Here is a 25,439-nt window from a genome sequence, read left to right on the forward strand (position 1 = left end):
TTAAGAAGGCTTTGTCCAACCTAACATCACAAAGACTCCTTCTTCAGAGAGTTTTAAAGTTTAGTCTTCATTTTTAGGTCTGTGATCAAGTTGTTTTCTATGTGTGATATGAGGAATGGGTCCAGTTTCATTCTTGTGCATGTGAGTTTGCAATTGTCTCAGTACTGTTTATTGAAAAAACTATTCTTTCCTTATTGAATTACCTTGGAAACCTTGCCAAAAATCAATTGACCCCAAGTTTGAGCATTTATATTTCTGGACTTTAAATTCTGTTCTATCAATCTATATGTCTGTATTAGGCCAGTACCACACTGTCTTAATTACTATAGCTTTGCAGTTATTTTGAAATCAGAAAGTGTGGGTCATGATGGTCTCTTTTCAAGAAGGCTTGGGCTATTCAGGGGTCCCTTACATTTCCATTCAAATTTTAGCATCGCTTAGTTAATCTCCACCAAAAAAGAACAGCTGGGATTTTGATAGTAATTACATTGAGTCTATAGGTCAATTTGGGGAGTATTGTCATCTTAACAGTGTTAAATCTTCTGCTCTGTGAATATGGGATGTCTTTCCATTTATTTAGGTCTTCCTTAATTTCTATCAACCATGTTTTGTAGTTTTCAAAGTCCAAGTTTGTACTTCTTTTGTTAATTTTTTTAATGATACTGTTGTAAATAGAACTACTTTCTTAATTGTATTTTCAGCTTATTCATTGCATAATTGATTTTTGACTGTTTATCTTGTATCCTGCAGACTTGCTGAATTATTAGCTCTAACAGTCTATTGGTGGATTTCTTATAATTTTCTATATATAAGATCATATCTTCTGCAAATAGAGTCAATTTTACTTTTTTCTTTCCAATCACCTTTATTTATTCTTCTTGCCTGTTTGCCTATTTTTTTTTCTGTAGTAATAGTTTTCTTGTGATACCTTTGTCTAATTTTGTTATCAAGGTAATTCTAGCCTCATGGAATGAGTTAGGAAGTATTCCCTCCTCTTCTACCTTTTGGAAGAGTTTGAGAAGAGTTCATATGGATTCTTCTTTAAATATTTGGTAGAATTCACCAGTAAAGTCACCTGGGCCTACTTTTTTTTTGGGGGGGGGGGCGCAGTTTACTGGTTAAATCCTTTTACTTGTTATAAGTCTACTCAGAATCTTCTTGTGTCACTTTCAGTAGTTTGTGTCTTTCTAGGAATTTGGCCATTTCATCTAGGTTATCTAATGTGTTGGATGCAGTTGCTCATAGTATTCCCTTATAGTCCATTTTATATCTGTAAAGTTGATAGTGATGTCCCAATTTCATTCCTTATTCTAGTCTTTGAGCTTTCTGTTTTTCTTGGTCAGGCTGGATAAAGGTTTATCAACTTTTTTGATCTTTTCAAAGAATCAACTTTTTTTTTGTATTTTGTCTTTTTTTTTAGGGCCACACCCACAGCATATGGAAGTTCCCAGGCTAGGGGTCAAATTGGAGCTGTTGCTGCTGGCCTATGCCAGAGCCACAACAATGCCAGATCCAAGCCACGTCTGCAACCTACACCATAGCTCGTGGCAATGCCGGATCCTTAACCCACTGAACGAGGCCAGGGATCAAACCCGTAACCTCATGGTTCCTAGTCAGATTCATTTCTGCTGCACCAGACAGAAACTCCAAAGAATCATCTTTTGATTTAGTTCATTTTCTCTAATATTTCTCTATTCTCTATTTCATGAATTTCTAACCCCCATCTTCATTATTTTCTTCCTTCTTACTGCTTTAGGTTTATTTTGCTCTTTTTCCATTTTCTTAAGCTGGAACATTAGGTTATAGATTAGAGATCTATCTTCTTTTTAATATGGACACAAATGGCAATAAGTTTTCCCTCTGAGCACTGCTTTAGGGGCATCCATAAATTTTGGTATATTGGTTTTTTGTTTGTTTGTTTTGGTCTTTTTGCTATTTCTTTAGGCCGCTCCCACGGCATATGGAGGTTCCCAGGCTAAGGGTCGAATCGGAGCTGTAGCCACTGGCCTACACCAGAGCCACAGCAATGCGGGACCCGAACCGCATCTGCAACCTACACCACAGCTCATGGCAACGCCGGATCATTAACCCACTGAGCAAGGGCAGGGACCGAACCCGCAACCTCATGGTTCCTAGTCGGATTCGTTAACCACTGCGCCACAACGGGAACTCCCAAATTTTGGTATATTTTGTTTTCATTGTTATTTATCTCAAAGTATTTCCTAATTTTCCTTATGACTTTTTGCACTCATTGGTTATTTAGAATTGTTAATATCCACAGATTTGTTATTTCTAAGTATTTTCTTCTGCTGTTGATTTCTAATTTCATTACAGTGTGGTCAAAAATATAATTTGTATGATTTCAGTCCCTTTAAATTTACTGAGGCTTGTTTTATGGCCTAGCATATGGTCTATCCTGGAGAATGTTCCTTGTGCTCCTGAGAAGAATGTGTATTCTCCTTTGGATGGAGTATTCTGTAGGTGTTCATTAGGTCTAGTCAGTTTAGAGTATAGTTTTATATAGAGATATTTTTATTATGCTTTTTATCTTATTTTAATCTCACTCTTACTTGTTTCTTTTATGGAGAGGAGTGATGGAGAGATGTATAACAAAGTGTACAAATCTTATGTGAATTTTCACAATCAGGCACTCCTATGTAGCTACCACCCAGAACAAGGTACAGTGCATGATCAGCACCCTAGAATCCTCCTTTGTGCCCCATCCTAATCATTACCACTCTCTCCTGAAGGTAATCTCTATTCTTGCTTCCATCACCATATGTTAGTTTTGCCTGTCTTTGAACTTCATATAATGAAGTTCAGTATGTATTCTTTTATGTCTGGCATCTTACACTCAACATTATGTCTGTGGGGTTATCTATATTTTTTTGTGTAATTGTAGTTCATTCATGCTCATTGTTGAATGATATTTTGTTGCATAATTATAGTCACAGTATATTTTGCTATTGAAGGACATTTGAGTTTTAAATTTGGGGGCTGTTATGAACATTGCAGTATTAACATTCTTATACATGTATTTTTGTAAAGACATTGTGTGTCTTCTTTCATTTTAACCATTTTGGTAGATATATAGCACTCTCTTGTTGTGTTTTTTGCGTTTCCCTGATTATAATGTTTAATGGTTAAATGAATGTCATCTTCTGTGAAATGTCTGTTCAAGATTCTGCCCTTTCTTCTATTGTATGCTTTTTTTAATAGTTCTTAATTTTAGATTTGAATGTTTGATAAAATGTATGTACATTAAAAATATCTTCCCATTCTGTGGCTTTCCTTTTAATTTTCTCAGTGTTGTCTTCTGGCAACTGGAAGTACTCAGGTTTAATACAGTCTTATTTATCATTGTTTTTCTCTTTATGGTTAGTGCCTTTTTTTTTCTATTTAAGAACTATTGCCTATCCCAGTGTTATTAAGATGTTTTCATACATTGTCTCATAAAAGATTTATTGTTATACCTTTCACATTTAGATCTATAGTCCACCTGAAATTAATCTTTGTGTGAGGTTTGAGGTAGGGGTCAAGACTCCTTTTATCCATATGATAGCCAATTGACCCAGCCTTGTATTTTTTTTTTTATAGGTTGCCTTGTATTTTGAAAAGACTTTCTTTCCTAACTGCATTGCAGTGTCACTTTTGTCTTGAACCAGATGATTTCTACATGTGTTAGTCTGTTCCTGAACTTTCTATTCTGTTCCATTGGCTTAGTTGTTTATCTTTGTAGATAATACCATTTTTTTTCCAAAGTGAAGGCTTTCAGTTAATCATCATTTAGAATGCTTTTTCTGATACTATTTTAGTTAATTGCTGTCAGATTAAGGAAGTATCTTTCTCTTTCTAGTTTGCTGAGAGTTTTATTATGCATATATATTAAATTTTATCAAACATTTTTACTGTATCTCTTAAGATGATTACATGGTTGTTCTCCTTTATTCTCTTAATATAGTGGATTACACATCGATTGTCTTTTAAATGTTAAATCACCTTTGGATTCCTGGAATAAAACCGACTTCATTGCAGTGTATTTTATATGTATTTTTATATACATTGCTGGATTTGATTTCTTGAGTTTATGAATGAGGTTTTTTTCATTTATGTCCATGAGAGAGGTTGGTTTTTAATTTTCTTGTAATGTCTGTCTTTTTTTTTTAATATCAGGGTTTTGCTGACCTCATAATACAGGTTGAAAGGTATTCTCTTTTACTCTCTGCAAAAGTTTTTGTAAGATGGGTATTACATGTTCCTTAAGTATTTGGGAGAATATCCAAGAGAATTCACCAACCTGGCCTATAATCTTCTTTGTTAATAAGCAACTTTTCTCAACCAGGGTTCTCAGAGAGAAATAAGTACTACCAAAAAAAATGTTTACAGTGAGTGTTTTCTTATTTCTCCCAAGGATGGTATGTAACTTATACCCTCCTGGATGTTTCATTTTGTTTTAGTATAATGGATGCCTGAGGGCTTTGGGGCTTAACTCTCATGGAATCCCAGCTGGAAAGGGCTGGTGGATTGTTTAACTACAGATTTAATATCCTTGTTAGTTATCAGACTATTTCAACTTTTACTGCTGACATTGGTTTTAGTAGATTGTATTCTTCACAGGATTTGTTCATTTTATCTAAATTATCAAAACATTGGCATCAAGTTATTCATGATACTGTTTTATTGTCTTTCCATGTATGCAAGGAGTTTGCTATGTTTTTTGTTTCATTCCTGATATTGTTAATTTGAGCCTTTTTTTTTCCTCCTCACTCTTACCAGGAACTTGTCAAATTTTTTATATTATTTAAAGAAACAACTTTTGGCCTTGCTGATTTTTCTCTGTCATATATGTGTTTTCTATTTTCTGCTCTTTATTATTTCCTGTTACTACCTTTTGGGCTTTAATTTGCTGCTCTTTTTATACTTCTTGAGATAGATTAGGTAATTATTTTGTAAACCTCTATTACAGTATATGCATTTAGGGCTAAAAAATTATGTTTGAACACAGCTTTTGCTGCTTTTCACAAGTTTGATAATGGGACATTATCAAAATCCTGTAGAATTTAAAATATTTTATAATTTCCATTGTAGTTTCTTTTTTGAGCCAAGGCTTTTTTTTTTTTTTTTTGTCTTTTTAGGGCCACACCCATGGCATATAGAGGTTCCCAGGCTAGGGGTGGAATCGGAGCTATAGCCGCTAACCAACATACAGTCAGAGCAACACAAGATCCGAGCTGGCCATCTGCAACCTAAACCACAGCTCACAGCAATGCTGGATCCTTAACCCACTGAGCGAGGGCAGGGATCAAACCTGTGTCCTCTTAGATACTAGTCAGATTTGTTTCTACTGAGCCATAATGGGAACTCCAAGCCAAGACTTTTTAAAGAAGTATATTTACTTAATTCCCAATTAGTGGAGTTTTCTGGTTATCTTTGTTACTGACTTTTAGTTTTATTTCACTGTTGTCAGAGAACAGAATGCATATCATTTGTAAAGAATGTTGAGACTTGCTTTATGGCTTGCTTTATGTTCAGTTTTAGTAAAAGTTCTATGTGCTTTTTAAAAGAATGTATTTTCTGGAGGTCACGTTTGCTTTACAAATCTTTTGCATTTACTGACCTCAATTTACTTATTTTATCAGTTAGTAAGAGGTATAGTAAAGTCTCCATGATTATTGATGTCTGTTTCTCCTTTTAGTTCTGTTAGCCTTTGCTTTACGTATTTTGTATCTAGGTTATTAGGCGAATATGAATTTAGCATTGTATTGTATCTTTCTGTTCAACAGACTCTTTATTTTATTTTTTGTCTTTTGTCCTTTTTAGGGCCTCACCCGCAGCATATGGAGGTTCCCAGACTAGGGGTCCAATCAGAGCTGTAGCTGCCAGCCTATGCTAGAGCCATGACAACACCAGATCCAAGCCACATCTGTAACCTACACCACAGCTCACATCCATGATTGTTAACCTACTGAGCAAGGCCAGGGATTGAACCCGCAATCTCCTGGTTCCTAGTCGGATTTGTTTTCTGCTGCACCATGACAGGAATTCCCAATAGATTCTTTAATCACTATAAAATATTCCTTTTTATTTCTAATAATACCTCTCATTTTAAAATCTATTTTGTCTAGTATTAATAAAGCTACATCAGTTCTTTTTTGCTTAGGCTTTGAATAGTTTATTCTTTTTCTTTCAGCCTTTCTGAATTTTTATATTTAAACAACCTTTCTGAGTTTTTATATTTAAAGAGTTCCACTTACAAGCAGTACATAGTTGGTTTTGTTATCCAGTTTTTATTTATTTTTTCTTGTCTTTTTGCCTTTTCTAGGGCCGCTTCCTGCATCATATGGAGGTTCCCAGGCTGGGGTCTAATTGGAGCTATAGCCACCAGCCTACACCACAGCCACAGCAACGTGGGATCTGAGCCACATCTGCAACCTACACCACAGCTCACGGCAATGCCAGATCCCCAACCTACTGAGCAAGGTCAGGGATCAAACCCGCAACCTCATGGTTCCCAGTCAGATTCGCCAACCACTGCACCATGACAGGAACTCCTGTTATCCAGGAGTTTTAAATCTTCATCTTTAATTGAAATATTTACTTTATTTACACATAATGCTATTAGTGATGTATTTGGTTTTGATCCTATTATCTTGTCATTTGTTTTCTTTTATTTTTATTTTTGTTCCTTTTATTTTTGTTTTATTTTTGTTCCTTTTATTCCTTCTTTTGGATTAATCAAGTGTTTTTTAAATTTTATTTTTCCTTCTATTAAAGCATTAGTAATACATTCTTTTTTTTTTTTTTTGCTGTTTTCCTAATGATTATAGCATGTATCCTTGACATTAGAAACTGTTAAATTAATACTTTTGCTTTTTTGCAGGCAGTACAAAGATTTTAAAAGACTTTGTTATTCCTTTTCCTCCTTCTGTGCAAATATTGGGCATATATTTTAGTTAGATATATTTTGAATCTCACATTTTTACCTTTTCTGGCATATTTTTTTCCTTTCTGCATTATTGTGCTTCCAGTTTGGATCATTTTCCTTCTGCCTGAAGATTTTCCTTTAGTACAGGGCTCTTAGTACCTTTGTTTCAATTTCATTCATGAAGAACTCTTTCTTTTCTTTCCTTTTTTTGTTCATAGTCAAAATTCTAAGAAAGCAATTATTTATCTGACCACATTAAAGATAACATTTTGTTGTCATCTGGTTTCCATTTGTTCTATTGAGCTGCTAGAGGGCAGTCTAAAAGGTATTACATCTTTTTTCTTTCACTACCTGTAAAATTTCTGTTTTTCTTTGATTTTCAGCAGTTTTGCTCTGATGTGCTAATGTGGTTTTCTTTGTGTTTATTCTAGTGAAATTCTCCATTTTTTCATCAGTTTTCTTGAAATTTAATTATAAAATTGAATCAACTATAGGTCTGCCTCTTTTGCCTATTATTTTTCTTGGCTTTCAGTCCTTGAGTCCCATTTCCAGTGGAATGCTAGATATTACATATGAAGGATTGTAGAGACTGGCTGATCACTTCCTCCAGGGAGGATTTAATACGCTTCTGGAAGGCAGGTTACAATATGGGCAGATCCAGGAGTTCCTGTCATGGCTCAGAGGTAACGAGCCTGACTAGTATCCATGAGGACGCAGGTTCAATCCCTGGACTCACTCAGTGGATTAAGGATCCTGTGTTGCCATAAGCTGTAGTATATATAAGTCCCAGACATGGCTGGGATCCAGCGTTGCTGTGGCTGTGGTGTAGGCTGGCAGCTGCAGCTCTGATTCAGCCCCTATCCTGGGAACTTCCGTATGCTGCAGATGCAGCCCTAAAAAGCAAAAAAAGAAGGAAGGAAGGAATGTAGGAAGGAAGGAAAGAAAATGGGCAGATCCCCTGGATCACTTGAGGAACCTGATTTCCAGATTTTCTCTGCATTGGATGGACCATGAGGCAACTGAAATAGCTGCCTACTGTTTAACCTACTAGCAGCTGGTTTTTGCTTTCCTAGCTTCTTGCTCTGCATGTAGGCAGCTGAGGACTGGCAAGTGTCTTGAAAGAAATATTATGCAGAGTATTGAGATCACTTTGCAGTTCATTTTCTCTGGCCCTTCCCATGCTGGCTACCTTGTCCTCAACTCAGTTTTCATCTTTGCATCCTACTACCACTGCCACAGCTGTGGGCGACCACAGTCTGTTAGCTTGTGTGCCTCACCATGCTCCCAAGGGAAAAGATGATCCCTTCAACTTCTTACCTTTTCCTTCTCCCTGGAATCTTGGCCCTCAAATCCTAATTGCCTTTGGTGCTCTTCCTTGCTTTAAAACAGCTGGAGTTTTTCTTTGTTGTTTGCTTTTTGTTTTATTTTATTCAGCTTTTTTATTTGGTCTCAATGGAATTGGGTTTCATACTTCCTTCTTTTTCACAACTGGAAGCATAAGTCCCCAACTGATAAGTTTTTAAATCATTTTGTGATGTATATAATTTCATTGCCATGTGTTTTACCTTCTCCAGGATGCAGTGTCAGCCTTACTCGCAAGAACATCAGCTGAGCTATTGGCTGTGGAAAAAGAATTAGCACAAGAAGAAGACCCAGGGCAAGAAGAAGAGCAAAGAGGTCCAGATGGAGATTGGTAAAGCCGTTATTTCCTGTTGCTACTGGGATCTCAGAGAGGATGTGTTTAGTTTCTCATAAGAAACGTTCCGGGAAACCTTCATAGGTTTAGATCTTATTCTGAAATTAATGGAAAGTAATGCAGCTTCAGGGAGCTGCCCCAGGGGAAAGCCTCTCCTTGGTCAATAGAGAGTTAAAAGAAGGAATGGCAAGACTGTGGGCAAAGTTAACACATGATCAAGAATCTTTGTTCTTGCTTCAGTAATTTTTTTTTTTTTTCCTTCTTAGGGCCACACTCGTGGTTTATGGAAATTCCCAGGCTAGGTGTCAGAACAGAGCTGCAGCTGCCAGCAGCCTACACCACAGCCACAAACAACTCAGGATCCAAGCCAAGTCTGTGACCTACACCACAGCTCATGGTAACGCTGGATCTTTTACACACTGAACGAGGCCAGGGATCAAATCCAAATCCTCATGGATGCTAGTTGGGTTCGTTCTCGCTGAGCCACAATGAGAACTCCTTGCTTTCAGTAATTTTGACACTATTTCAAGTCTAAACTATCTATTTTGAAAGGTATATGCTAGTTTTTGGTAGAGTCATACATAAATTTAAAAACAACTCCTTTTCTGCAAACTACCAGAAGTACCATTTAGGCTCTGATAAGTCAAAGCTGATGTTTAGAAAACAGCTTGAGTAGTTATTTTTCTGTCTCTTGCCATTTTCACCTTCTTTTCTGTTTCCTTCTCATTATTCATACCTCATTTTTTTTTAAAAGAAAAAAAGTTTATTATAGCCCTTGTCTAGATTCACATATGTATAAAGAACGATCTTTCTAGGTTTGTACTGTTTTCTCTAAAAACAAATTTTAGTGAATGTGTCATTCTTTTTAGTATATATGTAAAACATTTGGTTTAATTTTTGAATGTATTGTTGTTTATACTGTTATGTTGGAATTGCCGTTGGCACATATATGCATAGTGAAAGTTCCAGCCTGAGAACTGGCTTGAGTCGCAATGTGTGAATCTGCTCATCACCCAGATTATGGGTAAAGTGTCCAGGTTGCACTGATCACGGAGCATGCCTGCTTGACCTTGAATGGTATTGTGTTTTGTTTCACCATAGGTTAACCATGCTAAGAGAGGCCTCTGATGAAATTGCGGCTGAGGAAGGGGCTGAAGATAAGTTGGCTGAGGGCAATCACTGTGCAGAAGACTTAAGCTCATGCCTGAGTGTGCCGGAAGTGAATGAGGACATGAGTAGGAAAAGCAACAGCTGTGCCAATGACCTTGGGAGTCAGCCTCCCTCTGGAGTACCTGCCCTGGTGAGCTTTCTCAGCTACCCCTCCTAAAACTTGGTCTCCCAGAGGCACCATGAGGACCCATTTTGTGTCTTCAAGTATAATTCCTTATTAGGATTTTGTGCCAGGATGGGCATTTATGGGAGTAGACCGTAAGAAGCGTTGTAAATGCCTTGACATTTTCAAATAGGCCCCAAATATTCATTTTCCACTTAAATTTCATGTAAGAAGACAGTGCTATTTAGCTCTCTGTAAATGTCCTGTGAATATTTACTGAAAGCATTTTCAGAACTAAGTTTCATAAATTTTGTAAGTTTATTTCAATTTTAAGCAAGAGGTAAGCATGTAAAGCTCATTTTGGTTAGATGGTGCCCTGATTGAGGTGACACCAGAAGGTGGCAGATGACTCCGTTTAGGCACAGGCGCCAGCCATGTGTATTAAGCAGATGACTTTGCTAGTTAGTAAGAGGCACGTTAAGACTGACAGCCCCAAAGGGGAAAAATCATTTTCAGGGTTTGAGGATGCTGGCAAACTTGGGAACTCTGGAATTTCAATTCTTTATTTTTGAGAAACATAATGTTATACGTTAATGGAAGACTTTACATGTACGTATACTCCCGGCCCTCGGAATCTGCATCCTCGGATTCAACCAGCCTTGAATCTGGTTCAGCAAAGGGCAGATTGTGAACCGTACACAATCGCTGAAGGCGAGAAAGTGGAACCACAGATAGAGGGCCAACCATGGGACCCGTGCATTCACGGATGTTGGCACCCTGGAACCCATCCCCATGAATACCAAGGAATGATGGTGTATATATATATAATTGCACATTCTGTGTAAACCTGAGGTTCAATTTTCATTTTCTTTAATTACTTTTATCATTTATTCTGAAAAAAATGAATCAGAAAGTTGAATAATGTTAAGAGTGAAGCATTCTCAAATGAGATTCTTTGTAGAAGCACATTTGCCCTCTGTAAATCTAAACTTTCATTTTAAAAATCGAATCTGTTAGAGGTGGCACCGCCACTTATAGGTAACTCTCCTGGTTAGATGTTATCCTACCCACAGACCTAAGACCTAAGCAGAAAACCATCACACGTGGTTCCCATCAGGAGAAAGAAGCCTGTCTCTTAGAAGTAGCCTTGGTGCTAGATGAGTCTCTTGTAAGATTAGGTATTTCTTTCCTACTCAGAAGAAAGTAGCATCAACTTGCCTACGTGTCTCCAATCCTGACAAGTTACTGACTCCTCTTCTAGGTTGATAAAGAGACAAACACGGACGAGGCAGGCAGTGCCAGTGTGGCAGTTCGCCCCAAAGACCGCAGCGGTCTGAGCGCCCGACAGCGTCCCTTCGTGAGGAGCAGCGTGATTGTTCGCTCGCAGACCTTCTCCCCTGGGGAGCGGAGCCAGTACGTCTGCAGGGTAAGCCATCTGTAGGTGGGGCGTCGACGGGGCGGGGCGTCTGTGGGGCAGGGCATTATCTTCAGGGCAGGGGCTCTGTGTGGGGTGGGGCTGGTTGTCAGCCAGGTCAGGCAGACAGACCTCTTGGGGAGCTGCTGCCTGTCCCTGACCCCTGCCAGGGAGTGGCCTATTAGTGGCAATAGATTGTGCCACAGAGATCTTGAAACACTACAAATACTCATGGCTAGAAATGCCATAAAATATCACTCTCAATCGTTTTTTGTAGTTTGAGTTGTGGAACTTTTTTTCTTTCTTTTCCCAAATTTAATGTCTCTCTGTTTCTAATGCCATTTATTGGCAAATAAGTAACATTAAAGATCTGGCTGCTAAGTCTGTTTGGACATTAGGACGTATTTAGAAACTTCAAGTGACTTGAGATTTATAATATCTTTTTGTTTTTGTTTTGTTTTTTTTTTTGTCTGTTGTCTTTTTAGGGCCGCACCCACGGTACATGGAGGTTCCCAGGCTAGGGGTCCAATCGGAACTGTAGATTTATAATATCTTATATATTTCTGCTGCATTTCATGCATACTTCAAACCACATTAGTCCTGCTGAATCAAAAATTGTGAATTGGGAGTTTGCATCGTGGCTCAGTGGAAATGAATCCGACTAGTATCCATGAGGACACAGGTTCGATCCCTGGCCTTGCTCAGTGGGTTGAGGATCCAGCATTGCCCTGAGCTGTGGTATAGGTCGCAGCTGCAGCTTGGATCCTGCCTTGTTGTGGCTGTGTTATAGGCCAGTGGCTACAGCTCCAATTTGATCCCTAGCCTGGGAACCTCCATATGCCGTGGGTGCGCCCCTAAAAGACAAAAAAAAAATGTGAATTGGGTTTTAGAACAAAAATCGCCCTTACTAATGCCTCCAGACACTGAATCACATTCAGAGTTCAATGGAGAATATTGTGTAATTTGGATCAACCAAATTCTACTTCCATAAGTATTTGTGATTTATAGCAATTTAGATTTAACATTAGAAAATGGGTTAGAAAATACTTTCAAAATTGTAAATATATGCATTCAATTCAACAAACATTTTTATTAAGCACCTACTATTTCTTAAGCATATTTGTAGATATTTGGGACTCACCCGTGAACAGAAGCCTCAGACTCTGCTTTTGCAGGGCTTACATTCTTAAGGGTTGAGCCACACAATAAACATGATAGATAAATTGTGAAGACCAATGCTATAGGAAACAGTAGAGAAACTTAAGAAGAAATGGGAATGTTGAAGCTGAGGGTTGCAAATTTAAGTAGGATTCAGAAGGTGCCATTTCAGCAAAGACCTGAAGCAGGTGAGGGAGTGAGGATGGGGAGAGTGGGACATTGGCTAGGGGTGTGCTGGATTGCACATACTGTGACCTCACTCTGACCTTGAGCTCTGTGCATTATACAGACCTTTCTTTTAAAGAATGAATAGTGCATATTAGCTAAAAATACACAGGATAATTTTATTTCAAACTAGATGTAATTATCTTAACACATGACTTCTGATAACTGCCACCAAAAGGCATTTATTTAAGAGAATCAAGTTATTTAAGAAGCACATCAGGAGTTCCCTTCATGGCTCAGTGGTAACTAATCCGACTAGGAACCATGAGGTTACAGGTTTGATCCCTGGCCTCGCTCAGTGGATTAAGGATCCAGCGTTGCCCTGAGCTGTGTTATAGGTTGAAGAAGTGGCTTGGATCTGGCTTTGCTATGGCTCTGGCGTAGGCTGGCATCTACAGCTTCGATTAGACCCCTCGTCTGGGAACCTCCATATGCCACAGGTGAAGCCCTAGAAAAGGCAAAAAGACAATAAAATAAGAAGCACATCAAACAGAAAAACTTGTTTGAGGAGCATTTTCATAAAGAAATAAACCTGTGTTATCACTACCTTCTTTCTGTGATAAACTTCTCAGTTGTAAACTTCCCCTGACATAATAATCACTTATTATCCAGTGATTTCCCTTTTTTTACACTTGTTTCCAGTTAAATCGAAGTGACAGTGACAGTTCCACCCTGGCTAAGAAATCACTGTTCGTAAGAAATTCCACCGAACGGCGAAGTTTGAGAGTGAAAAGGGTATGTATTCCCTCAGCAACACCCCACTGTCCTAGACCCAGAGAACATGTCTTCTGACCCACCCAGAGCCTTGACTGTCAGAAGCATGAAAGCATGAACACCGGCACCACTGAGCATCCTTGCCCCATGCTCCTGGGCTATGGGAGGAAGCCATTGTATTATGGAGACACAGTGTGTCATTTGGGAGGACAGGCCTGCTGGACAGCGTTCGTTCGTCACCTGTTTGGGACCTGTGATGATGAAAGCAGTGAATTTAGATGGTTGGAGAAGGGCCGCCGAGTGGGGGCGCACTCTGCCGCTGACCGCCTGGTGTCCACACCACAGCGGGCTCTCAGCTGCGGTGGGGAGAACATAACACCCATCCCTTTTGTGAGGGGCAGACATTCTGGTAAAGTAGTACATGGCTTCAGTAACTCACTTATAGACAGATATTTTTAGAAGGTTAAGATTAATGAAGATGGAAAAGCCCAAGTCAGGTTTTGCTGGAAGCCAGAGGTCTCTGGATGAGCTTGAAAGGGTAACCCTGGATGCATATTTAAATAAATAAATGGTTGGACTGTTCAGAAATTCGTATTTACTTACCAACAGCGGAAATTCTAATGGAAAGTTATTTGTTTACCAACCATTGTCTGGACTAATTTCCTAAGCTGCTTTATTTCAGCTGAGATCATGTTGTTCAGTAAGCAGGCAGCACTGGGCACATTGAGCCCTGCAGTGATGGGACAGGACTTCCCAGCCCAGAGCAGACCTTCTGAGGGCACACGGGGCTCTTCCAAGTGTGGATGCAAGAGAGGAGTGAGCTCATCTGGCTGGGAGGATCAAAAAGGCCTTGTGAGAGGGTCTCTGGCCTTGATGCCCCCATAAAGTTTCAAAAGATTTCAAAAGAAAGCGGACACTTTGTTGCAGGGGTTGGAGATGGATACTGGGTGCTGTCAGTAGGTGGCATGAAATGACACGGGGGCAGAAAAACACATGCAGAGGATAAGGAGTGACCCAGCTTGGTCAGAGTTCAGCCATTGTGGATGGAGAGGCTGGGAGTGGAGATTGGAAGCTTAAGTTGTATAATTATCCCCCCCAGTGACTCTGGTTTAAAGCCACTGTGTGGGAGTTCCCGTGGTGGCGCAGTAGTTAACGAATCCGACTAGGAACCATGAGGTTGCAGGTTCGGTCCCTGCCCTTGCTCAGTGGGTTAACGATCCGGCATTGCCATGAGCTGTGGTGTAGGTTGCAGACACGGCTCGGATCCTGCGTTGCTGTGGCTCTGGCGTAGGCCAGTGGCTACAGCTCCGATTAGACCCCTAGCCTGGGAACCTCCATATGCTGCGGGAGCGGCCCAAAGAAATAGCAAAAAAAAAAAAAAGACAAAAAAAATTAAAAAAAAATAAAGCCACTGTGTGACTAGATAACATTTAACTTCCTAGTTACTAGACAGTCATAAGCGCATTTCTCTTTTCTTTTCTTTCTCTCTCTTTCTCTCTCTCTCTTTTTTTATTTTTATTTTTTGCCTTTTTGCCTTTTTTAGGGCTGCACCTGAGGCATATGGAGGTTCCCAGGCTAGGGGTCGGATGGGAGCTGTAGCCGCCAGCCTATGCCACAGCCACAGCACCTCGGGATTTGAGCCACGTCTGTGACCTACACCACAGCTCACAGCAACACCGGATCCTCAACCCATTGAGTGAGGCCAGGGATCGAACCTTTGTCCTCATGGATACTAGTGAGATTCGTTTCTGCTGAGCCACCACAGGAACTCTACATTTCTCTTTTCTAAAGGTGAATGTGAATTTATTTAACATCAGCATTTTCAGGACATTTTGAAGTACAGATCTTTCAAATTACCAAACTTTATGCTTTGAAAGCACCTAAATTTCCACCAGTTTGAATGAAAATTCTTCTCTTCTCCTTTAAAAGTCCCCTGCATTTTTTTTTTTTTTGTCTTTTTGCCTTTTCTAGGGCGGCACCCAGGCACATGGAGGTTCCCAGGACAGGGGTAGAATCAGAGCTGTAGCCACCGGCCTGTGCCAGAGACGCAGCAATGCGGGATCCAAGCCACGTCTGCGACCTATACCACAGCTCACGGCAAAGCCGGATCCTTAACCCACTGAGCAAGGCCAGGGATCGTACCCAAAACCTCAAGGTTCCTAGTCGGATTCGTTAACCACTGCTCCACGACAGGAACTTCTCCCCTGCATTTTTAAAAGCACATACTCTTAGAGGATGGTAGCCCTTTTCAGAGAAGTTTTAACCATAGTGTGTATGAACTGAATGGAGCTGAAAAACAGTCAGGGTACTGATAAACTTAGTTATTAGAACTTCTTGAACCAGACAAAGGTGAATCCTGAGACATTGTTTAGGAGATTATTTAAGGTGGGCAGATAGAGTGAGTTCCCATCGTGGCACCGCAGAAGTGAATCCGACTGGTATCCATGAGGATGTGGGTTTGCTCAATAGATCAGGGATCCGGTGTTGCTGTGAGCTGTGGTGTAGGTCGCAGATGCGGCTTGGATCCCGCGTTGCTGTGGATGTGGTATAGGCTGGCAGCTACAGCTCCAATTCTACCCCTAGCCTGGGAACCTCCACATGCCAAGGGTGCAGCCCTAGAAAACATAAAGTGGGCAGAGGGTTTGGTAGATGTAAATGGGGAACAGTACTCTGATTTAGGAGACAGAACACGAGAAAGAGGTGGAGGCGAAGAGCAGAAGTGTCTCTGAAGGTCACTGACAGCAGCTGGGAAGGCAGTGCCCGGGGCATGAGGCAGGAGGCTGGGGAGACCTGTCGGCACTGCTCTTCCCATTTCAGCGTGCGACACTGATGGCCAGAAAGCGGTTGCGGCAGGAGCTTTGACACCAAGGCAATTGGCAAGTCTTGGAAATCAGTGAGCCCTCTGTCGAACACTTCCCAGCAGGCCCCTGCCACAGGCGTCTTTAGAAAGCCTCCACCTGCCTGACACCTAGTACGGATTCCTGACCAGAAACTTGAGTAATGCAGGTGAAGAGAGTGTGTTTAGAGGATTCTGCTGTGTAATAAGTTTACTAGCATAGAGGCCGAATAAAGGGAAATCCAATAAGAAGAACGTTAGAGAATGTTCCAGCAGTATGTGCTGAGCAAGGAGACAATGAAAGCTATTCAGACCTGGGCTGCGGCTCTGAAACGGGAAGAGGGACAGACAGGCTTCTCTCTCCATTTTGTCTGTCATGAGCACCACCACTGTTCCAGATCTTCAGGCTGGAGTGCCTGTCAAGTCTGAGTCCTGTGCTCTTGTATCAGATAGTACCAGTTTCTATCTTATTTTCCATTCCCACTGCCAACAGTCCAGGCAAGAAATACCTGCCTTGTTTGCTTCTGCTTCCGTGCTCCTGCCCAGCCTCATTAGATTTCCTTTCCTCAGGAGTTCCCGTTGTGACTCAGTGGTTAATGAACCTGACTAGTATTCGTGAGGACACAGGTTCGATTCCTGGCCTCGCTCAGTGAGTTAAGGGTCCAGCATTGCCATGAGCTGTGGTGTAGGTCATGGACGCCGCTTGGATCCTGTGTTGCTGTGGCTGTGGTGTAGGCTGGCAGCTGTAGCTCCGATTAGACCCCTAGCCTGGGAACCTCCATATGTGGCAGGGGATTCGGCCCTAAAAAGACAAAAAAGAAAAAATTCCTTTCCTCAAGAGCGTCTGACCCAGCCCCAAATGATCTCTCCCTTCCCCTCACTCCCTGTGACACAAGATGCTGCTTCAGGGTTTATTGCTGTTCACTGGCTTGTATCATTCTCTGAACGAAGTCCTCGAGGTCAAAACTTCATCTTCTCTTCCTACTGTTTTGCCTACAAACCCCCAGCAGACATTTATTCTTGCATATTGAGTAATTATTTCTCAGTAAGTGGATAAGCCTGGCCCCAGAAAGAACACAGTGATTCAGGGCTGAAAGTAGGTAATAGACAATGGGAAGTGAAAGAAGGAGCTGGAGTTTAAGAATGTTGATAGGTGGAGTTCCCGTTGTGGCTCAGCAGTAGCAAACCCAGCTAGCATCCATGAGGACGCAGGTTCGATCCCTGGCCTCGCCCAGTGGGTTAAGGATCCAGCATTGCTATGAGCTGTGGTGTAGATCGCAGATGTGGCTCGGATCCCACGCTGCTGGGATCTAGTCTGGGAACTTCTATATGCTGCCATTGCATCCCTAAAAAGCAAAAAGCAAAAAAAAAAAAAAAACATTGATTGGAGGAGGGAGTCAACACCTTTCTCCCCTGACCAGTGACATACGGGCTGGCATGTACAGAAGTGGTAGCCAAGGGAATAAGCTAAGGGCCTGCCATTACATGTCCTGAATGGAAGAGCTCTAGGTTTCCTATAATGTATTGGTTGTTTGTAGAGGGCCGGCCTTGTGTAGTAAATTGGTCAGGCTAAGCTGGGCTTCACCACGGTAACAACTTTAAAAATCTCTGTGGTTTCAAACCATGAAGGTTCACTTGTGGCTTAACTGCTTGTTCCTGGCAGGTGGGCTGGACGCCCCGCTCCTTGTCCTCCCTCAGGACCCCAGCCACCAGGGCCTCCACCTCTAGATCTCTGCTGCCCCTCCAGCAGGGGACAAGACTGTACAGATGTCGTGCTGGCTTTGCAGGGCTTCTGCCTGGAGGGGACTCACATTCCTCTCACTCCCCCTTCACTGGCCAGAGCAGGTCACAGTCACTCAGCCGGTCAGACTTTGATTCCAGGGAAGGGGAGAGCAGAATAGTGACCACCAGTGTTGTGAGGGTGTTGTGTTGTTTCCTAACTCTGCAGACAGTGTGCCAGCCGGTCCTCAGAAGGGCAGCGCCAGAATGCCCAGTGCGAACCTCCCTGGACTTGGAGCTGGACCTCCAGGCCTCTCTGACCCGGCAGAGCCGCCTCAATGACGAGCTGCAGGCCCTGCGGGGCTTGAGGCAGAAGCTCGAGGCCCTGAAGGCCCAGGGCGAGACCGACCTTCCGCCAGGCGTGCTGGAGGACGAGGGATTCCAGAAGCTGCTGAGGCAGGCCGAGAAGCAGGTACAGCGCTTGGGGTCACCATGAGGCCCTTCCCTGGAGGTCACGTGGCCTAAACTGCAGCGTGGAAGGGGCCCCACCTCCACCCCAGTCTGGCAGTAGTCTGCCAGAACTTGGGACACATTTGTTCCCATTGTGTTTCCTCCCGCCTAGTGGCAGCTGCTGCATCAAACAATGGTGAAGAAAGAACCTGCAAAACAAGGTGCATTTGTACTGTTTGAGAACCGTCTGATTCCCCTGAGTACAAATTTTTCTGTAAATCTTTATTTTTACCAACTCTCTGTGCATAGATCATTTGATATGTGTGCTTCTATTTCTCATCCCTGACAAAGGACGTGGTCACCAGCTCCGTGACAGAGAGGCTGTTCCAACTGTACACCTTTCATTCTGGCCTCAGAAGTTGGTGAGAACTATCAGCTTCTCTCCTGCTTGCTCTTCATTCCCAGGTCCACTCCTTATATACGTGCAGACACACACAGAGACACACTCTGCCCTTTCATGTCCACCTCTCCCCTGCAGTTGGGGCTTTGTGAGGTTTTCAGCCCTGTGGCCATAAAACACCTAACAATGAGCAAAGAGCCTGCCAATTGCCATAAAAAAGATGGCTCCCAGGGAAGCCGTGAATGGAAGCCCGCAGCAGAGCCCAGACTTGCCTCCCTTGTCAGGAAAGCTGTCAGGCCTCTGGGTCACACTCCATAACCTTCCTCCTCTGTGGCTGAAAGTCTGTTTTGCAGCCCAGAATAGGAATCAGAGTTAGTGTCCTCAAGCACCACACAACCCCCTTAGGAAGCAGAGCGAGAAACTAAGGACTGTAAATTAGAACTGGATTGTGTTCCTTGCTCCGTCAGGCTCATTAACTGCTCATCACTGTAAGTAAATCACTGGACCTTTCTGCAGGTCAGGCCCCCTCGCGTAAACTGGAGGTCAGGCACACTCTCCTGGAACCCAGGGCATAAAAACTGGCTTCTGATCCTTGTGAACCAGGCAGACTTGTCGGAGACGGGGAGAGGCATGTCCAGGGAGGGTTGGCATTTTTCCAAAGGACCCTCAAGTTGCGTACAAAGCAGAAATTTATTTTTCTTCCTCTGAGTATTTCCCTGTCAAAATGCCAGTGTTCCATGATGCTAGGCTCCTTAAAAGTGTAAACTAATACAGATGTTAACATCTTTAAAAGTTAAAATCTGCTAAGAAAAGTTGTGCCAAAGCTATTAATACATCTCATTCAACAAAATAAATCTTAATGATTACAGTGAAGTACTCAGCATTGAGACTTAACTGCCTGCAGAGTTGGCTGTTATTGATTGTTAACAGCTGATGAAAATTTGATGCTATATTTTGGCACCCAGGCTTTTGGAGGAAGATACAGATCCAGGTATAGATATAAATATATAAACACAGAGAAAAAGGGAGTCTTTAGTGAAGTGTGTTCTTATACAGCAGGAAGAGGAACAGCTGCTTGTGTTCCATGGTAGTCAGTCTTTGCACAAATCAAAGCCAAGTTTGTTTGTTTGTGGCCGAACCCACGGCATGCAGAAGTTCCCAGGCCAGGGATTGAACCTGAGCCACTGCAGTGACAACGCCAGATCCTTAACCACTAGGCCGCCAGGGAACTCCAAAGTCAGGTTCAAGGGGATTTTGCAGTCACTGCATAAATGCTGGTAGTTGAAACTATCAGCAGCCTTTAAGGTTACCTAGAGGGGCCATCTTAATAGGACGCTACAAGGGATAAAATAGCCCTCTACCCTCCCATTCATATGGAAGGGGACCAAGTTCTGAACAGGTGCCCTGGGGCCTCTTATATCTCCGATCTGCTAAAATACACTTTCTTGGGGAAATGGACTAGATTTTCTTACCTAAATATATCCAGCCTGTACCTTCCTTCTCTGGCTTTTCCTGATTTCTGTTTGTTCAAATCAATAAGCAGATGGCTTATTTAAGACTGTTTTGTTCATGATATAAATTACTGAGATTTAGAATAGCAGCAATACTTTAGTAGAATGACTAGTTTCCTAGTTTGATGTACCACATCCTGGTAGGAGTCGTTCCTTTGTGTTTACTAAGTCCCTCACCTGGGGCCTTTCCAAAAAGTGGTGTAAGTTGATTCCTCATAAATACATGCCTGAATAAATAGTTTTGGTAAAATGTCATCTTTCCTAAAAGTGCAACAGCATTTTTGCTTTCAAGTTTAAAGTGAGTTTAGTGCACTTTTGTGATAAGAATATTATAAATTTTTAAAAGTTTGAGTTCCCACTGTGGTGCAGTGGGTTAAGAATCCAACTGCAGCATCTTGGGTCACTGCAGAAGTGACCATTCAATCCCTGGCTCCCAATTAAAGGATCCTGTATTGCCACAGCTATGGCTTGGATTCAATCCCTGGCCCTGGGAATTTAAATATGCCAAGGGTGCAGCCGTAAATTTTTTTTTTAAGTTTTTTTAGTTAAAAAACTAACACATTGTAACAAACCCAAATAATGCACAACAATAAAGCAAAAGGTAGACGTGCCCTTGAGCCCCATTCCCCAGGGTGACCACTGATGACAGTTTGGTGTATGTCCTTCCAGCTCTTTTTTATGCCATGTATGTGTCAGTGTCATTTAGCAGATTTAAAGAAAAATAGGGTCTAAAGATGTATTCTGAAACTGGGTTTTTTTTTTCCCACTTAATTCTATTAATATATGACGAAAAGTTTTCCATATTAGTAACTGTTGCTAAAATTCATTGTTTTTAAGGCATTCATAGTAGACAATATTATGAGTATATCATCATATATATTTATTCATAAATATATGATAATCATTTCATTGTTCTATTAATGATAGTTTCCCAAATTTCAGTTAGAGACAATGTGAAAATGAATATCCATGTACATTTTAGGGCACTTCTCTTGTTTCAGTAGTATCTCCAGGGCACAAATGCTAGTAGTAGAATTGCTATTTGTCTACCTTTCACTGTGAACCAGTCAGAGATCTTGTCTCTTAAGCGTGACTCCTGGCCTTAAAGGTGTCTGAAACAGTATGTGCATTTGGGGAGACAAGACCCTTAATTCCCTTCTTGCCAGCGCTAGTCTCATCTGCTTTTAAGGTCCTTACCTGTTAAGTTAATAACACAAGTACAGTAGTTGGCCTTTTCAAGTCCAAAAGGGTCCCAGTGATGGGAAGGTCCACCAGCTCACAGCAGGATGTAGGCACCCTGTCAGCAAAGCCATTCTTCCTTCTGTGTCTTTGTGCCAACAGCTTAGTTCTGGCCTGAGCTCATCTTTCTCATAAGACTGTGCTCTGAGCTGCAAATACGAACATTCTAAATTTCCCCACCCACTTCCTTTACAGCCCCAGCTGCCCCACCATGACTAGTGGCCTCCACTGAGCAGGGCTGCATTTAAATTCTGTCACTGGAGTGCCCCACTTAGGAGGCCGAGCGGAGAGGGTTTGACCAGTGCAGGGTGGGGCATCTTAGATGAGCAGTCTCCCCAACGTCTGACTTAAATTAATAGTGTCCCTCCCAACACACCCGCCCCCCAACCCCCGGCCAAGGGCCAGAGCACAGCTCAGAACACGTCCTCCTGGAAGTAGGACCCTCAGTGGAAACTGAGGGACTAAGACATCCTCTGGCCTCTCCCTGACTTCCGGTCCTTTCACATGCTCAGGGCCAGCAGGTGAGAAGCTATCACTTTGTAAAAGTCCTCAGGCAGCACACTTCTGAGTGCACTTTGCGGTATGTAAATTCTGCTTCAATGAACAGCTGTTAAAATGGCTAAAACAGGAAAAAAAAAAAAGTGGGTTGAAAAGATGAATAAAATGTTGAAAGTGTATTTGCCAAAATGTTAGCAGCATGTGTTTCCTGAACACAGTGCTGTGAATTATTTTTAATTTCTTTTGGGGGATTATCAGGTTTTCCAGATGTAACCAGGTGCTCCCATATTGTCTATGTAATAAGATTTTTTAAATGCCTTAAAACACACTTGGCCCGACCCAGTGGCTGCTCCCTATCAGCTTGAGTTGGGCATGTGGGTGTCGTCTGGTGAAGCCCCCAGATCCTAGGCTGCCAGGCTGCCCTCCTTGCGCGAGGCCGGCATCTTTCAAGTCTTAGCACCTCTGGGAATCTAACTAACATTCTGTGGGGTCCTGTGTTTCATTTCCTTGCCAGGCTGAACAGTCAAAAGAAGAGCAGAAGCAGGATTTGAATGCAGAGAAGTTGATGAGGCAGGTCTCCAAGGACGTGTGTCGGCTCCGTGAGCAGAGCCGGAAGGTGCCCCGGCAGGTTCAGTCCTTCAGGTAGGCCCCGCCGAAACGCCCTGGGTTATCCCCGCATGTCTGAGTCACGCAGGCCTTCACCACAGGGGTCAGAGGGGAGACACAAATGGGGGTCTTCATCCCACATATGGTGGCTTCACAATGCACATGGGTCCAACATCCAGAAGGTGACCACTGAGATGGAAGCAGGAATATCTGGAGAGGTAGGAGGAAACCCAGGGACGTGGTCCTGGAGCCAAGTGGAGAGAGTGACTGATGCTGTCAAACCCCACAGCAAAGAAGAGGTTTGAAAAGCATCCCCAGACTGGACGCCACTGGTGACTGTCCAGGGCAGTTTCAGTCAAGTGAGAGGAGGGGCACAGATGAGGCTGGGTTGTTTGAGTTTGCGGTGGGCTTAGGTCTGGTTGCGTGTGTGAGTGTGTGCGTGGCAGAGTCTGTAGGAGCTCTGCGGCTGCAAGGGAGCAGTCGGGGGAGCATGTGTGACATGAGGGTGGGTGGGCCATGCATGCAGAGGGACCCCTGGGAAGGGATGGGACTTGGTGCCAGAGGACCAAGTGGGAGGGAAGTGGTGCTATCCTGAGTGGGTCGGAGGAAGGGACAGGAGGCAGAGGCATCATGGGTTCACTTCGTTTCCTGTGATGGCTTTTAATAGAGTCAAGTCTTTCCTGCCTCTGTTCTGCTCCAGAATCGCTCTTGTAACTTTCAGAAAAGCTGCCCCTGGGGTGGTGAGAACTGCAGTGTGGTTAGAGGAATCTTTTCATGCTTTGGTGCTGTGGTCATTTTGAGAGTAAGAAATATTGTCCAAGGGGAAAGTCATCCAACACCAGCCATTGCTAAAACCTGGAATAAAGATTTACAGGAGAGTTCCCTGGTGGTTAAGTGGTTAGGACTCGGTGCTGGCCAAAAAAAAAAAAAGATTTATAAACACTCCTCAAGTGCCTTGTCATATAAAACCATTTATATCATCAGGCAGGTGAGGAAAATGAGGGAGATGGACTGGGATGAGGTGGCCACGCTGGAAGCACGTGGGGCCAGTCCCTGCCACTGCCTGGGCAGAGGGAGAGTAGGGAGTGGTGGGGCCTGTGGTGCCCTCTGCCTGAGCTGCCGTCTCACCTGGAGTCAAAGCCCAGTGCTCCCTGGTCTCCTGATTTGTCAAGGCAACTTAGAAGCCTGGAATTTTATGTGAGATAGCTCAGATGCAGACATTGACAGCTATTTTGGGTATTTAATGAAAAACACCATGTAAGCCAAAGAAATTCATTTGCAGGCAGTGTTGAGGCAAAGGCCCCAGTTTTGAGTTCTGCCTTCAGTGACATGGTGACCACTCTCACTTCCTCTTTCAAGTCTTAATTTTCTCTCTTATGGAACAGAACAGATGGAAGGGATGCTCCACCACAAAAAATCACTCCCCTTCCAGTTTCCCAGGGTTTTCACCCTCCTCTTCTGTCCCCTTTCCTTAGAGCTTTTCCACTCAGTTCTCACATCTTCATCCACCATCCAACTGTTTGTTTCTCAAAGAAGGGCAGTGTTCTCTTCTTCTCCACAGCGCCCAGTGTGCCCCGCATCTGTGACACCCTCAGCCTTCATCTTGAGGGAATTCTGTTCAAATGTAGACTTGGTAGAGGATGGGCGTGTTGCTCCTGCCTTTGGAGGCTCTATGGCCCTAAAATCTTGTATTTTTTTCAACACTCTCCTAACCTCTGAGACCCCTTCGGCCCCCTCGCTTCTCGGCTTCTCCCATTCAGGTTGTTTCTACTTGACCTGCCTCCACGACAGTCAGGCCCCTTCTCCCTTTGTCCAAGTCCTGGTAGCGCTCACCAAGGTGCCCTTACCTTAGTGTGGTGTTGACTTTTCAGAATTTTCCCAGGATCACGTAGTTTGCTGTGAGAATTCTGGCCTCTGGGATCTTCTCCAGCTGGTCTAGAAGCTCTCAGAGGTAGACTGACCCCCGATGGTTTAAAAACTGTCTGACCTTGGAGATCCTGGGATGGTTTTTGCTGCCTTGGTCCACGGGTAGTTCTCAGTGGGGCAGAGCAGCTATTCTGTTTATGTCCTTCCATAAAATCTTTTTTTTTTTTTTTTGGTGGCTTTTTAGGGCCACACCCGCAGCACATGGAGGTTCCCAGGCGAAGGGTCAAGTAGGAGTTGCAGCCACCGGCCTACCCCACAGCCACAACAATGCGGGATCCGAGCCATATCTGCAACCTACATCACAGCTCATGGCAACTCCAGGTCCTTAACCCACTGAGCTGGGTCAGGGATCAAACCCATGTCCTCGTGGATACTAGTCGGGTTCGTAACCCGCTGAGCCATGGGGAACTCCCTGTAAAGTCTTGATTTAAACGATGCTCTGGCTAAGGAAAAGACCTCCCATCCAGGCTTGTAGAGACCATGCTGGCATTCTTGGGACTGTTTTTAATGGGCACAGTATTTCCAACATCCTTTTGAAGCTGGCATGTTTCTCACCCCGACTCCAGGGAAAAGATCGCCTACTTCACCAGAGCGAAGATAAGCATCCCGTCCCTGCCGGCTGATGACGTGTGATTACAGCACCGACGAAGTCCTTTCTTTACCACTGCATTTCTTAGCAAGGGCAAAAGACTGAACATTTGTCTTGTTTGGGGTTTTGGGGTGTTTTTTTTTTTTTGTAATATATCTATCAACTCTTAAAGAGCTTTTATTTCACATCAGATTTTCAACATGTTAATTTGTAAAGTACCTTGAATATAATTCTTATATGTTTAAAAAAAGAAAAAAAAA

General features: G+C 42.7%; 1 protein-coding gene across 2 annotated transcripts in view; it reads left to right on the top strand.

The window, feature by feature from the left end:
• Nucleotides 1–25,356, top strand: part of WWC2 (WW and C2 domain containing 2) — a 182,258-nt gene extending 156,902 nt beyond the window's left edge. For both annotated transcript variants that reach the window (XM_047772309.1, XM_047772310.1), the window contains 7 exons: nucleotides 8,500–8,618; nucleotides 9,723–9,921; nucleotides 11,156–11,320; nucleotides 13,334–13,426; nucleotides 18,190–18,432; nucleotides 22,573–22,700; nucleotides 25,157–25,356. In XM_047772309.1, coding sequence (XP_047628265.1) covers nucleotides 8,500–8,618; nucleotides 9,723–9,921; nucleotides 11,156–11,320; nucleotides 13,334–13,426; nucleotides 18,190–18,432; nucleotides 22,573–22,700; nucleotides 25,157–25,223 — 1,014 coding nt within the window. In that variant the 3' untranslated portion in view covers nucleotides 25,224–25,356. The remainder of the gene's footprint in view (nucleotides 1–8,499; nucleotides 8,619–9,722; nucleotides 9,922–11,155; nucleotides 11,321–13,333; nucleotides 13,427–18,189; nucleotides 18,433–22,572; nucleotides 22,701–25,156) is intronic.
• Nucleotides 25,357–25,439: the final 83 nt, after the last annotated feature.

The sequence above is a fragment of the Phacochoerus africanus genome, chromosome 3 (genome assembly GCF_016906955.1).
Source record: "Phacochoerus africanus isolate WHEZ1 chromosome 3, ROS_Pafr_v1, whole genome shotgun sequence".
Lineage (NCBI taxonomy): Eukaryota > Metazoa > Chordata > Mammalia > Artiodactyla > Suidae > Phacochoerus > Phacochoerus africanus.